Below are 14549 nucleotides of genomic sequence, written 5' to 3'. Positions count from 1 at the left end.
AGAGAGAGAGAGAGAGAGAGGCAGAGAGAGAAGCAGGCTCCATGCAGGGAGTACAATGTGGGACTGGATCCTGGACTCCAGGATCATGCCCTGGGCCGACGGCAGGCTCTAAACCGCTGAGCCACCCAGGGATCCCATGATCTTAACTTTGATTATCCCCATCCCTTCCTAAGCCCCTAGACCAAAACGCATCTATGCATAAAAATACATTGTTTCCCAACTTCTTTCATGATTGATGTCCTTGTGTGTGTCGACATTTGCCCTGGTATGGCTCAGAAACCATATTATCAGTAAGTGAGATGTGAATTGGAGGTGATCTAGGCCTCTAAAAACGGTATTCCTCATTATGTTTCTCACATAAGGAAACTGACAAGGAACTGTGGATTGGTTGGGCATGTTCAAGGTTGTGTGGCCACTGATTTGGGAGTATACAGGTCTGATGAGTGTGTTGATGAAGGTTGAGGGTCCCAGGAGCAGGAGCTTCCATCAAGTTAGGTGGCCTCAGCAGAGGAGCCAAAGTAGAGAACCCAGAATTAGCACTAGGTGTGAGATACATCGTGGCTGTAGAGAGGCAGGTGCCAATTGTAAGGTTAGAAACTGATTATTTCGGTGAACTGAAGAGAAGGTTTGCAGATTTGTATTCTACACTGTCACTTATCCACACACTTGAATATCAACAGAGTTCTTCAACCTTCCTAGTTAACTGACATGACACCTCCCTGAACTGCTTTATCAATGTTTAAGGAGAGTAAAATTTCATGGTAGTAGTTAATTCTTTTACTTTTGTTTATTTACTTTTATTGGGCTTTATCACTTTCTTCTAATGTGTTTTTCATTCCTCATTTTTGAAATCTCTTTTCTATTCTCTTTGATAATATGTGTCCTGTGCTTACTCCTTGTGGCCATCCTCATTTCAGATTTCTTCTTTCATGCATGACCAAAAATAAGTAGAATAGAACTTAGTATGTATAGAACAATATACATACACACACACATATTAGTAATATAGAAGGAAATACTTATTTTTATCTCTTCTCTGAGGACTCACTCTTAATCTACGCCTTGAGCTACAACCACCTCCCCACCCCTGCCCCCACTCTGGCCTGCAAACTTCCCTGAAGTAACTTTGGACATTTTCTCTGTCTCTGCTCAAGAGAATGGAAAGCTCCAACATCTGCCTTGTTAGACCCTTTTTCAAATGTCCTACTCTTAGAAGTGATCACAATCTTGTAATTGTCTTCTATATTCTCCCCGCCCTTACTTTTTTTTTTTTAAAGACTTATTTACTTGAGAGAGAGAGCATCCACACAAGTGGAGGAGAAAGGGGCAGAGGGAGAGGCAGAAGCAAGCTGAGCCTGATACGGTGCTCAATCCCCAGACGCTGAGATCATGACTGAAGTGGAGGGCAGGCACTTAATCCATTGAGCTAACCAGGCACCCCTGTGTTCTTCCCTTCTAAACAAAGTGGTTCAAACCACAAATTACAAAAGTGAAAGTGGTCATGTAGCAATAGTGGGGGGATTTTTATCTTGTTGAGCCTATCTGTACCTGCCCTGATGGGGATGCTTTTTGGCTAAGTTATTTCTCAGTGAAGTGTGTGCTGAATGGCCAAAAAGATCAAATATATTTCCATGTACTGGGAGATTGTATTTTAATGGGAAGGGATTTATTGGCATATTTCTATGCATTTAACAATTAGGTTGAATTACTTGAAATGAATTCAAATTGTTAAGAGATGTTTGCCAACTTATATCCTTTTATATATATATTTATTGTGGGATATAGTCTGGAACTTGCCAAACAGCTTACGAAAAATGATAGAATTTAAAAAGTACAAGTTGAGGCAACTACACTGTTTTCTTTTCGTCCTAGAACAGGGACTTGACTACTTGACTAAGAAATGGAAGATTAGGGGATCCCTGGGTGGCTCAGTGGTTTAGCGCCTGCCTTTGGCCTGGGGTGTGGTCCTGGAGTCCTGGGATTGAGTACCGCATGGGGCTGCCTGCATGGAGCCTGCTTTTCCGTCTGCCTGTGTCTCTGCCTCTCTCTCTCTCTCACTCATGAATAAATAAATAAAACCCTAAAAAAAAAAAAAAAAAAAGAAAAAAGAAAAGAAATGGAAGATTGTATATTTTTCCTATTAATGTTTAATGATGATCGCTGATTTCCCTATTGTTATTTGGTGCTTGTAAATCAACCCACTTAGTAGACCAGAGTAATTGCTCTCCTTTTAAAGGATGCATTTTTTAACCTTTTGTTTGTTTTCTTTTGATAGAAGACTTTTCTGGTGAGATAAGTTATGATATTAATGAATGTGATTATGTAGTACTAAATAAACATGTCAACATTTGGAAGATCTGCATAACTCTGTGAATCAGTATTTTCTAAATGACCAAATGCATGATGGTACAAAATCATACATTAAGTAGAAGATACATTTAAAATGCAGGATAGATGAATGAATTTAATGTAAGAGTATGAAATGTTTATTAATATAGTTTCAGATTCCATATTGTAACTAATCCTTAAGAAACTTCCACTTGTTGAGTTTTGGTATAGTATTCAAGAAGAATATATCTAGAATTATTTGACAAGGCTATTAAAATACTCCTTTCTTTTTAAAGTACATATTTGAGTGAGGCTGGATTTTTTTCATGTCCTTCAGCCAAAACAACATATTGCAACATTGAATGTAAAAGCAGATATGAGAATTTAGCTCTTTTATTTTTATTTTTTTTTATAAATTTTTTAATTTATTTATGATAGTCACACACAGAGAGAGAGAGAGGCAGAGACACAGGCAGAGGGAGAAGCAGGCTCCATACACCGGAAGCCCGACGTGGGATTCGATCCCAGGACTCCAGGATCGCGCCCTGGGCCAAAGGCAGGCGCTAAACCGCTGCGCCACCCAGGGATCCCCTTAGCTCTTTTATTAAGCCAGACATTAAAAATATTTGCAAGAATGTAAAACAATGCCATGCTCTATTTCTTTTGGAAATCCTAGTGATTCCATTACAAATGTTTCTATGTTAACATGTAGTAGGTTGGTTATTTTAAAATGAATTAATAAATATTTTTAAAATTTCTTGATTTTCATTTTTAATATAGTGAGTTTAACCCTTATAATTCATCCACACAGAAGCTTGTTGGTGTTCTCAGTACTTTTAAAGAGTGTAAGAAGTTTCCAAGACCAAAATGTGTAAGAACCTCTGGTGTAGTGCTTAAGCAGTGACTTAGAGCCAAATTGCTTAAGTTTGAAACTCAACTTGATTGTTTAAAAGCTCTGAACAGCACTGGGTGATATTCTATATGTTGGCAAATTGAACACCAATAAAAAATAAATTTATTAAAAAAATAAAAATAAAAGCTCTGAACAAGATATTGAACTATTTGCTTCATCTATAAAGTGCTGTAGTAGTAGACCTGGTAAGGTTGTGATATGGATTAACTTGAATATACGAAAGGTTCTTAGGATTTATATAGCACTTGACAAGCTATATAATTATCACCTGTTGAACACTGGTAGTGTGACATGTGTTCTCCTTTATTGATGCTAAATTTCTAGCTTTCTAGAGATTGGGTGTTTTGGGGTATTAACATGGTCTGTTATCAGTAGAGTCCAAGATACTTGCCACCTTTTCTGTAATCCTTTTTCCTTCAAGTCAGTGGTTCTCAATCTTTGCTGTGCATTCAGGTCACCTGGGGAGCCTTAATTAAAATAAATACCAAATACACAAGACCTCAAAGTGGACCTCAGAGTAGGGCCCAAGTATTAGTATTTTTGAAGCTCCCTAGGTGATTTCATTTCACAGATTGGTAACCACTGCTCTAGAGTCTGACCCTCTGCCTGGAGATTCTGTCTTCCCCTCCATGTTCTCCAATCAATTGGGGCCTATTTTTCTCTCACCCTCTTTCTACCACTGTGCCTGGAGGTGTTCTTCTTGCTCTTCAATGCTGCTGCCAAGGAGACTGTCATTCCCTTCTCCCTAAAATTCTCTAAATACATGATTGAATATTCATATAAATGATTATTCCGAGGCAGGCACCCTTTTGGTGGTACTCTACACCTTGCCAGTCCCAGTTACAGACCACCTCTGTTCTTGATTGTAACCATCCTGTTCTCGGACCACAGCTCCTGTCTTTCCAGTTCATTCTTTTTAGCATTTCTTCTCCAGCAATTCCTCCCTTCTACTGATTCTTCTGTTAGTATTTTTAAAAAATTTTTTTTTATTTATGATAGTCACACACAGAGAGAGAGGCAGAGACACAGGCAGAGGGAGAAGCAGGCTCCATGCACGGGGAGTCCGACGTGGGATTCGATCCCGGGTCTCCAGGATCGTGCCCTGGGCCAAAGGCAGGCGCCAAACCGCTGTGCCACCCAGGAATCCCTCTTCTGTTAGTATTAATCAAATGCATTAGTCTTTTCATTCAACCCGTAGCACTAGTGTGGGATTAACTGCCAGTGTTACTGCCAGACACCTACTGATTGACCTAATTGGAGGAGCAAAACTTGCCCTAAAGAGCATCAGCCCACCAGGTTCTTATTCTATTCACTGCCCTTGAGCTTGCAACAGCCCTAGTTTCAATTTCTGTATTTTCTCTGTTTTAAGAATACCTAACTCCTGCCAAACCCAGGACCATTGGTCCTGCCACCCTTTCACTAATTCTCACCCCCCTTAGAAACTTGCTTGGCTTTTTCCTGGCTTAACGCCCATGGTCCATAACTATATTCATTCTTTTGCAAGCCCTCTAAGATCTTTGGCCTCTCTGTTGTGCTTTTCTGGCAAAGTCTCAGGCTTTGTTAAATACGAATTCCTCTCGATCCACTCCACATTTACACCCAGGAAAGACATTTATGCTAATAAGCCTCACTTATAAACCATACCTCTAACCTCAGTGGAGCTTTTAGCGCTCTCTGGAATTCCTCCTACATTTCTCCAGTCCATTTAGTCTACCAAATGACTCTTCTAAATGACTCTTTCACACTTTTCTTTTCAAACTTCCGGTATCCTTTCCTTCTTCCCATTTGATGACCTTCCTTCCTGTTTCAAGGAGAAAAAAGAAGCTCCAGGGAGAGAACTGCCACAAGCTCCTGTCACTACACGGAACAGTCTGTTGGCACTTACACTCATTTATTTGGCTTTTCCTCCTGTTCCTGTGGATGGGTTCTCTGTGCTCATTGCTAAGGCCAGCCCTCTTGGAGATCCCATCCTTATCTACCCATTTGCTTTCTTTCCTCCTACTCTTCTGTCTCCCACCCCTACCTTATTTCCCCTCTTTCTCTACATGGACATTCCAGCAGGTACAGACATCTGAGCAAAACTTTCCCTTGACCCCACACTCCACACTAATTACCAGTTCAAATTGTCCTAACTATGTGCGCTTTCTACCCATTCTTTCTTAAATGCTTGACAGTTATATTTCACTTTACCGAAGAGCACCTGTTGAGGATGCTTTTGATGGGCATGTCAGTGGGCCCAGAGGTCAGCTCTCAGGCTTCCTTAACTCACCTTGTCAACACCATTTCTTTTTTTTTTTTTTTAATTTTTTTTAAATGTTTGTTTATTTATGATAGTCACAGAGAGAGAAAGAGAGAGAGGCAGAGACACAGGCAGAGGGAGAAGCAGGCTCCGTGCACCGGATGCCCGATGTGGGATTCGATCCCGGGTTTCCAGGATCGCGCCCTGGGCCAAAGGCAGGCGCCAAACCCCTGCGCCACCCAGGGATCCCTCAACACCATTTCTTACAGCTGATCACCTCTTTCTCCCTGAATCCTCCCTTCCCTAGGCTTCTGGGATGCATGCTGTATAGTCCTCAGTAGCATTTATGACCATCTGATTTATTTCATTGTTTGTTGTTTATTTTGGCCCACTAAAGTGTAAACTCCTGGAGAGCAAGGGCTTGGCTTGTTTTCTTTACTGCCTAGAACTGTGGCTGATGCTTAATAATAGACATTTGATACCTATCGTTGAATGAACGAATGTGAGCTTAAAAATGACTATTTACCGGATCTTATTCTACCCTCAGCTCTTCTCCTGCTCGTAAGCTACCATGGCCATTTCCTTCCTTTCTCTGAACCTTGCATTTTCTAATTTATTTTTCCCTCTTCTCTACTCCATTTCTAGCATTTCCAGTGTAAACCATCACCAGTGTGCTTACATTTCTGTGGTGCTCTGGTGTTTACAGAGCATTTATTTATATCTGGTATTATAGATGCAGATGGTCTGTGGATCTGGGTTGAATGATGCTAGCGTAGAACGCTGGATTTATGTGCAGATTGAGAAGAAATAATATTATAAGAGAATAAGAAGGAAATTAATTCTTCTAGGGCTAAAAATGATGGTCTTCTAAGATATCTAGATTTCTTGCTTTAGTACTACGCTGCTTTACACTTTACTGTTTCTGCCTCATGATGGAATTCCTCCTTGATTTTTTGCAAGGATTTTTAGAAGGCAGGAGAATTCAGGAAGCTCAAAAGACCCTTCTAACTTCAGTTCTGAGTTTTATTGCTAATTAAATCTGTTTCTTTTAGATTTTCGTAACTCTTTTCCTCTGTGTTGATGTGCTCATGTGATACTGGATTTGTATCAGAATTCCTTTTTAATTGGTCTTTTACTTATGCCTTCTACAGAACCTTGCCTCCTGGAATCCTTCGAATCCTGAATGTCTGTTACTTGTGGTGAAGGAACTTGTGCAGCAATATCACCAATACCAGTGCAGCCGCCTCCGTGAGAGCTCTCGTCTCATGTTTGAATACCAGACATTACTGGAAGAGCCACAGTATGGCGAGAACATGGAAATTTATGCTGGGAAGAAAAACAACTGGGTAAGGTTTTTTGAGAATGGGGGAAAAAAGGAACTTCATCTGTAATAAAGTAATCAATTGAGATGTTCATTTATAGTAAACCCCAGCCATTTCCTTAGATATGGCTTTGGTTGCCTGTGTACTTTCTATAATTTAGAATTTGAAGGGACTTGAATGTTCATCTGGTTCATGGTATTCCTCAAAATTATACCTGGGGAAGTTTGTCAAACTTGGAGCCTCATATCCTCAGCTTCAGATGTTCATGAGTCAAGGATGACACCTGAGGACCTGCCTGTATAAAAGGGTCCTTTGGAGGTTCTGATGCAGGTCACACAGGCCATATACTTGAGACACCAACAAATGTCCCTTTTAGTGTAGAACGTCTCTAGATTGCAGTCAGATAAGAGAGGTTAGTAACTGGAGATAGCAAGCTTGTATGGAGCATTTTATAATCTCTTTTTATAATTTCTTGACTTCGTAGGATCTTTTAAAAATGCAAGTCGGAAAAACAAAAAACAAAAAAAACAAAAACAAAAACAACAACAACAACAAAAAAATGCAAGTCGGATCAAAGCTCTCCTCTGCCCAGAACTTAAATATTTTCTATTTTTCTTACATGGTAAAGTCAAAATCCCTCCAGTGAGGTATAAATGCTCTACATGCTTCCCATCACCACCATCCTCCACCCATCATTGCTTCTCTCACTTCATTTCTTACTTCCCTGTCTAAAAATTTTCAGCTGCACACCATATTAGTACCCTTGCTGTGCTGCAGACACACAGGAGTGCTCCAGCCCTAGGGTCTTTGTGTAGCTTTGTCTTGTCAGGCATATTTCTCCTAGATATCCTCATGGCTGATACCCTTCCTTTTTAGTTTTTACTCATGTGTTAAATTCTCTGTGATGCCTGTGTTAACACCTCCATTTTTTTTTTTTTTTAAGTAGATTCCATGCTGGGCTCCCAGCGTGGGGCTTGAACTCATGACACTGAGATCAAGACCTGAGCTGAGATCAAGAGTCAGTCACTTAACCTGCTGAGCCATCTGGGTGCCTCAACACCCCCAGCTTTTTTGAACAACTCTTTTGAGATATAGTTTACATACCATAAGTTCACCTATTTTAAGTGTCCGATTCAGTGATTTTTAACATATTTGCCAAGGTGAACAACCACCCCTAAAATCCAGTTTGAGAATGGTTCCATCACCCTGATAAGATCCCTCATGCCCGTTTATGGTTAACCCTTTTCCTATCCCTACCCCAAGAGAAAGTAGTTTAGTAGTTTCTGAACTACTTTCTCTCTGTATAGATTTTCTTCATACAGTGGTATCATATAATATGTGGTCTTTTGTGGCTGGCTTTTTCACTTAGCATAATATTTTTGAGGTTCCTCCATGTCGTAGTATATATCACTGTGTTTTCTTTTTGTAGCTGAGTAATTCCATTGTATGGACATACCATATTGTGTTTATCCATTTACCTATTGATGGACATTTGGGTTGTTTCCACTTTTTGATTATTATGAATAATGCTACTACAAACATTCATGTGCAAGTCCTTATAATACCCCCACTTTGTAAAATATTTTATTTTTTTATTTGAGAGAGATCATGAGCAGTGGGGTGGTAGGGAGCAGACAGAGAGGGAGAAGCAGACTCCCCACTGAGCAGGGAGTCTGGCTTAGGGCCTGATCCCAGGACCCTGAGATCATGACCTGAGCCAAAGGCAGATGCTTAATGGACTGAGCCACCCAGGCCCCCTGCATAACACTTCTTTTTAACATCATATCTCATACACCCCCACCTTTATTCTGCTCTACATTGTTTTGCATTTTTTTAAACATACCATATAATTATCATGTTATATTAATATGTAGTGCTGCATAAAATAGCCATTCCAGAATTTAGTGCCTTAAAACAACAACGTTTATTACCATGGTTTTTGTCAGGAATCTGTATAGACCTTCTGTTTCTGGGTCTCTCATAAGCTGAACTCAAGGTACTGACCAGGGCTGCAGTCACCTCAAGGCTCAACTGGAGATGGATCCATTCTGAGTTCATTCATGTGGTTGTTGGTACCATTTAGTTTCTTGTGAGCCTTTGGATTGAGGGTCTTAGCTTATTTCTGCCTGCTGGCTGGGGTTGCCCTCAGCTCCTTGCCTCTTCACAGGGCCTCTCCACAGAGCAGCTTATAGGATGGCAGCTGGCTTCACCAGAGCAAACAAACAGGAGAGAGAGCTTGTGAGTAAGACAAGATGTAACAGTCTTTATGATCTAATCTTGGAAGTGACATCTCATCAGGTTTGCTGTGTTCTGTTTGTTAAGTCCAGTTCACACTTGGGAGGAATTACATGAGAATGTGAAGACCAGGGACCATTGGGAGCCACTTAGAAGCAACCTACCACACTTATTTATTATGTTTTTTTATTTGTGTGTCTCTCCCCACTGGAATATAAAATTTCACAAGGCAGGGATCTCTGTTCTGCACACTGTTGTATCAGAAGTGCCTAGAACACCACCTGCCACATTATTTACATTCTATGAACATTGTTGAATGAATAAGTGAATAAGCCTGAGTCTAGTTAACCTAGAATAACTTATTTAGGTTCCCTTCTCCATGTTAATTCTTTTAGGTGTCACTTAGTCTTTCTTAAGTTAAATATACCTTTTCTTATTTTATTTTTCAGCCTTTTTTTAAAGGACATGTTTCCCAAGGTCTTATACAAGATCGATGCCTTTGAATTAGTAGGTCTAAAATTTGTTGTTACAGATTGTCTTGGTCAGCTCAAGTTTTTTTTTTTTTTTTTTAACTATTTTGTTTATTGTGGTAAAGGGCACATTAAATTTACCACCTTCACCATTTCTAAGTGTACAGTTCAGTAGTGTTGAGTATTTTCACATTGTTGTGCAATTGATCTCTAGAACTTTTTCATATTACAAATTTGAAACTGCCCAGTAAGTACCGTTCCCCTTCCTTCTAGCCTTTGCCAACTACCTTTCTACTTTCTGTTTCTATCATTTTGAGTCTTTTAGATTCTTCAGATAAGAGGAATCATGCAGCATTTGTCCTTTTGAGATTGGCTTATTTCATTTAGTAATGCCTTTGAGGGTTCATGCAGGTTGTAGTATATGATAAATTTCATTCCTTTTTAAGATTGCATAGTATTCCACTGTGAAGATATACATGTTTTGTTTTATCCATTTACTCACTGATGGACATTTGAGTTGCTTCCACCTCTTGGCTACTGTGAATAATGCTGCACTGTATAAGGATGTGCTAATACATCTGCAAGATCCTGCTTTGAATTCTTTTGATTATATCCCTAAGAGTGGGATTGCTGGATCATATTGCCAGTGCTATTTTTAATTTTTGAAAAACCTCTTTACTCTTTTCTATAATGGCTGCACCATTTTCAGTTTCCACCAACAGTGTGCAGAGTTTGGTTTTAAACTATTGATGATTTTGCAGCTTGAATCTGTTCACATGGTTGGTAAGGAAAACTTTACTGAACTTAGTTTATCCTCTCGTCCTAGCATTTTTCTTATTAAATAGTCATCTTATTCTCCTCTCAAAAACAGATGTTAGGTTAATTTGGCATGACTTCTTGGTGAACCTGTGTTGTCTGTAGTGCTGATTGACTCATTTGAAAATGGGAATCACTGTCAAACTAATTGGTCTTTAGTTTTTAGGATTTTCCTTCCCACCCAATTTATCCTTTGAATATTAAGGCTGAATTTAAGTATATCCAATTTTTTGGCACCATTTCTGATCTAAAACATTTAAAAATTACAGTTGACCCTTGAACAACACAGGGTTAGGTACACCATCCCCGCCCCCACCCATGCAGTCAAAATCCATGTATAGCTTTGGACTTCCCCAGAACTTAACTACTAATAGCCTGTTGTTTGACCAGAAGCCTCACTGCTAACATAAGCACTCGATTAACACATATTTTGTATGTTATATATATTACATACTGTTTTCTTATAATAAAGTAAATTAGAGAAAATAAAATGTTACTGAGAAAATTTTAAGAAAGAGAAAATACATTTTGGTCCTGTACTATATTTATTGAAAAAAATCTCCATATTAATGGACCCGTGCAGTTCAAACCTGTGTTGTTCAAGGGTCAACCTTATATTTATTGGCTCAGCTAATATTTGTAATCCATCTGGAAGTTGAAGTTCAAATTCATTTAAAGCATCTAGATAGTTTATAGTGTTTTGAAAACTTCGTACTTAATGTTGATTCTTTATTCTTCACTTAAAAAACCTACTGCTGTACTTACCTCAGTTTATTTTGATTTACTGTTGAATAATTTGTAAACACTAGGGCTGTGAGTATGAGTTCAGGGAAAGTAACTGAGAATCCCATAACAAGGCAAGGTGGACAGGTAGAGGTTAAGCTTATAGCAGAGCGGGCCTAGCAAGGGCCTAGTAGAAGTGGGAGCGGAGATTGCAGAAATAAAGAGGTGTACGGGTTGGTCACTGGTCAAGGGACAGAATATAAAGGTGTCTTAAGGGATGAAACACATTCAAACTTGGCAGACTGGTTCAGGAATGCATTAAAGAGCAATCTGCTAATAGATTCCAAAACTAGACCAAGAATCTGGACAATAAACACAGGACCCTGGCAGAAAGAAAGGAACTTGATTTTGAGCCGAGATTTTTTGATTCTGAGACTGTATGAGTTTCCTTTTGCTGCTATAAAAGATTACCACAAACTTAGTGGCATAAAACTATACAGACTTAATATTGTTATAGTTCTGGATGTCATAAGTCTGAAATGGATCTCCTTGGGCTAAAATCAAGGTGTCAGCAAGGCTGTGTTCCACTTGGAGACTCTGGGGGAGACTGTTTCAAGGTCCTTAAGAAATTGGCAGATATGCTCTCAGAGATATCTTGTGAAACTGTGGAGCAGCAGAAAGATCCTAGAAGACTGTAGAAAGTAAAAATGTGTTGGAGATTTTTAAAAGAAATTACACTCAGGTTTTAAGTGGATGATCTGCAAACATTTAAGTTAAAATGGAGGTAACTGGATGATGGGCATTAAGGAGGGCATGTGATGTAATGAGCATTGGGTGTTATATGTAACTGTAACTGATAAATTCCTGAACACTGCATCTGAAACTAAGTATGTACTATATGTTGGCTAATTTAAAATAAAAAAGTAGGAGGAGGGGCAAGACGGCGGAAGAATAGGGTCTCCAAATCACCTGTCTCCACCAAATTACCTAGATAACCTTCAAATTATCCTGAAAATCTACGAATTCACCCTGAGATTTAGAGAGAACACCTGGAATGCTAGAGTGAGAAGAGTTCGCGCTTCTATCAGGTAGGAAGACGGGGAAAAAGAAATAAAGAAACAAAAGGCCTCCAAGGGGGGAGGGGCCCCGCGAGGAGCCGGGCTGAGGCCGGGGCGAGTGTCCCCAGGACCGGAGAGCCCCGTCCCGGAGAAGTAGGAGCTTCACCAATCTTCCCGGGCGAAAAGGCGCTCGCAGGGAGTTGGAGCAGGACCCCAGGAGGGCGGGGATGCCCTCGGGCTCCCTGGGACAGTAACAGACACCTGCGCCCCAGGGAGAGTGCGCCGAGCTCCCTAAAGGGCTGCAGCGCGCACGGCGGGACCCGGAGCAGCTCGGAGGGGCTCGGGCGGCGGCTCCACGGAGAGGGGGCTGCGCGGCCCGGGAGCAGCTCGGCCCGGGAGCAGCTCGGAAGGGCTTGGGCAGAGGAAGAGGCTCCCTGCGGAGGGGGCTGGCAGCCGGGAGCGCGAATCTGACAGCGCAGGACCGGGGGCACAGGGCGCCGGGACACAGCCCAGGATCCGGCCTCCCCCAGGGACAGGCAGAGGCCGGGAGGGCACAGGACAGCAAGGACGCTCCTGCCCAGAGCTGAGCAGATGAGCGGCCCTGCCCCGGAGCCTCCAGGCCCTGCAGACCGAGAGCTCTGGAGCTACTGTGGGAGCTGACTCCAGGGCTCCAGAGCTGGCCCCGCCACTGCGGTTGTTCCTCCTGGGGCCTCACGGGGTAAACAACCCCCACTGAGCCCTGCACCAGGCAGGGGCACAGCAGCTCCCCCAACTGCTAACACCTGAAATTCAGCACAACAGGCCCCTCCCCCAGAAGACCAGCTAGACGGACAAGTTCCAGGGGAAGTCAAGGGACTTAAAGTACACAGAATCAGAAGATACTCCCCCGTGGTTCTTTTTGTTGTTGTTGTTGTTGTTGTTGTTGTTTTGTTTTGTTTTGCTTTTTGATTTGTTTCCTTCCCCCCCTTATTTTTCCTTTCTTTCTTTTTCTTTCTCTTTTTCTTTCTTTTCTTCCTTTTTTTTTCTTTCTCTTTTCTTTCCTTCTTTCTCTCCTATCTTTTTCTCCTTTTCCCAATACAACTTGCTTTTGGCCACTCTGCACTGAGCAAAATGACTAGAAGGAAAACCTCACCTCAAAAGAAAGAATCAGAAACAGTCTTCTCTCCCACAGAGTTACAAAATCTGGATTACAATTCAATGTCAGAAAGCCAATCCAGAAGCACTATTATACAGCTACTGGTGGCTCTAGAAAAAACCATAAAGGACTCAAGAGACTTCATGACTGCAGAATTTAGATCCAATCAGGCAGAAATTAAAACTCAATTGAATGAGATGCAATCCAAACTAGAAGTCCTAACGACGAGGGCTAACGAGGTGGAAGAACGAGTGAGTGACATAGAAGACAAGTTGATGGCAAAGAGGGAAACTGAGGAAAAAAGAGACAAATAATTAAAAGACCATGAAGATAGATTAAGGGAAATAAACGACGGCCTGAGGAAGAAAAACCTACGTTTAATTGGGGTTCCCGAGGGTGCCGAAAGGGACAGAGGGCCAGAATATGTATTTGAACAAATCCTAGCTGAAAACTTTCCTAATCTGGGAAGGGAAACAGGCATTCAGATCCAGGAAATAGATCCCCCCCTAAAATCAATAAAAACCATTCAACACCTCTACATTTAATAGTGAAGCTTGCAAATTCCAAAGATAAAGAGAAGATCCTTAAAGCAGCAAGAGACAAGAAATCCCTGACTTTTATGGGGAGGAGTATTAGGATAACAACAGACCTCTCCACAGAGACCTGGCAGGCCAGAAAGGGCTAGCAGGATATATTCAGGGTCCTAAATGAGAAGAACATGCAACCAAGAATACTTTATCCAGCAAGGCTCTCATTCAAAATGGAAGGAGAGATAAAGAGCTTCCAAGACAGGCAGGAACTGAAAGAATATGTGACCTCCAAATGAGCTCTGCAAGAAATTTTAAGGGAGACTCTTAAAATTCCCCTTTAAGAAGAAGTTCAGTGGAACAATCCACAAAAACAAGAACTGAATAGATAATCATGATGACACTAAACTCATATCTGTCAATAGTAACTCTGAACGTGAATGGGCTTAATGACCCCATCAAAAGGCGCAGAGTTTCAGACTGGATAAAAAAGCAGGACCCATCTATTTGCTGTCTACAAGAGACTCATTTTAGACAGAAGAACACCTACAGCCTGAAAATAAAAGGTTGGAGAACCATTTACCATTCAAATGGTCCTCAAAAGAAACCAGCGGTAGCCATCCTTATATCAGATAAACTAAAATTTACCCCGAAGACTGTAGTAAGAGATGAAGAGGGACACTATATCATACTTAAAGGATCTATCCAACAAGAGGACTTAACAATCCTCAATATATATGCCCCGAATGTGGGAACTGCCAAATATATCAATTAATAACCAAA

General features: G+C 40.9%; 1 protein-coding gene across 10 annotated transcripts in view; it reads left to right on the top strand.

The window, feature by feature from the left end:
- Positions 1-14549, top strand: part of BABAM2 (BRISC and BRCA1 A complex member 2) — a 450135-nt gene that overhangs the window by 158636 nt on the left and 276950 nt on the right. For all 10 annotated transcript variants that reach the window (XM_077915908.1, XM_077915912.1, XM_077915910.1 and 7 more), the window contains exon 5: positions 6632-6826. In XM_077915908.1, coding sequence (XP_077772034.1) covers positions 6632-6826 — 195 coding nt within the window. The remainder of the gene's footprint in view (positions 1-6631; positions 6827-14549) is intronic.

This window comes from Canis aureus, chromosome 12 (assembly GCF_053574225.1).
Source record: "Canis aureus isolate CA01 chromosome 12, VMU_Caureus_v.1.0, whole genome shotgun sequence".
In the NCBI taxonomy this organism is placed as follows: domain Eukaryota; kingdom Metazoa; phylum Chordata; class Mammalia; order Carnivora; family Canidae; genus Canis; species Canis aureus.
This window is presented reverse-complemented; position numbering and strand designations above follow the sequence as displayed.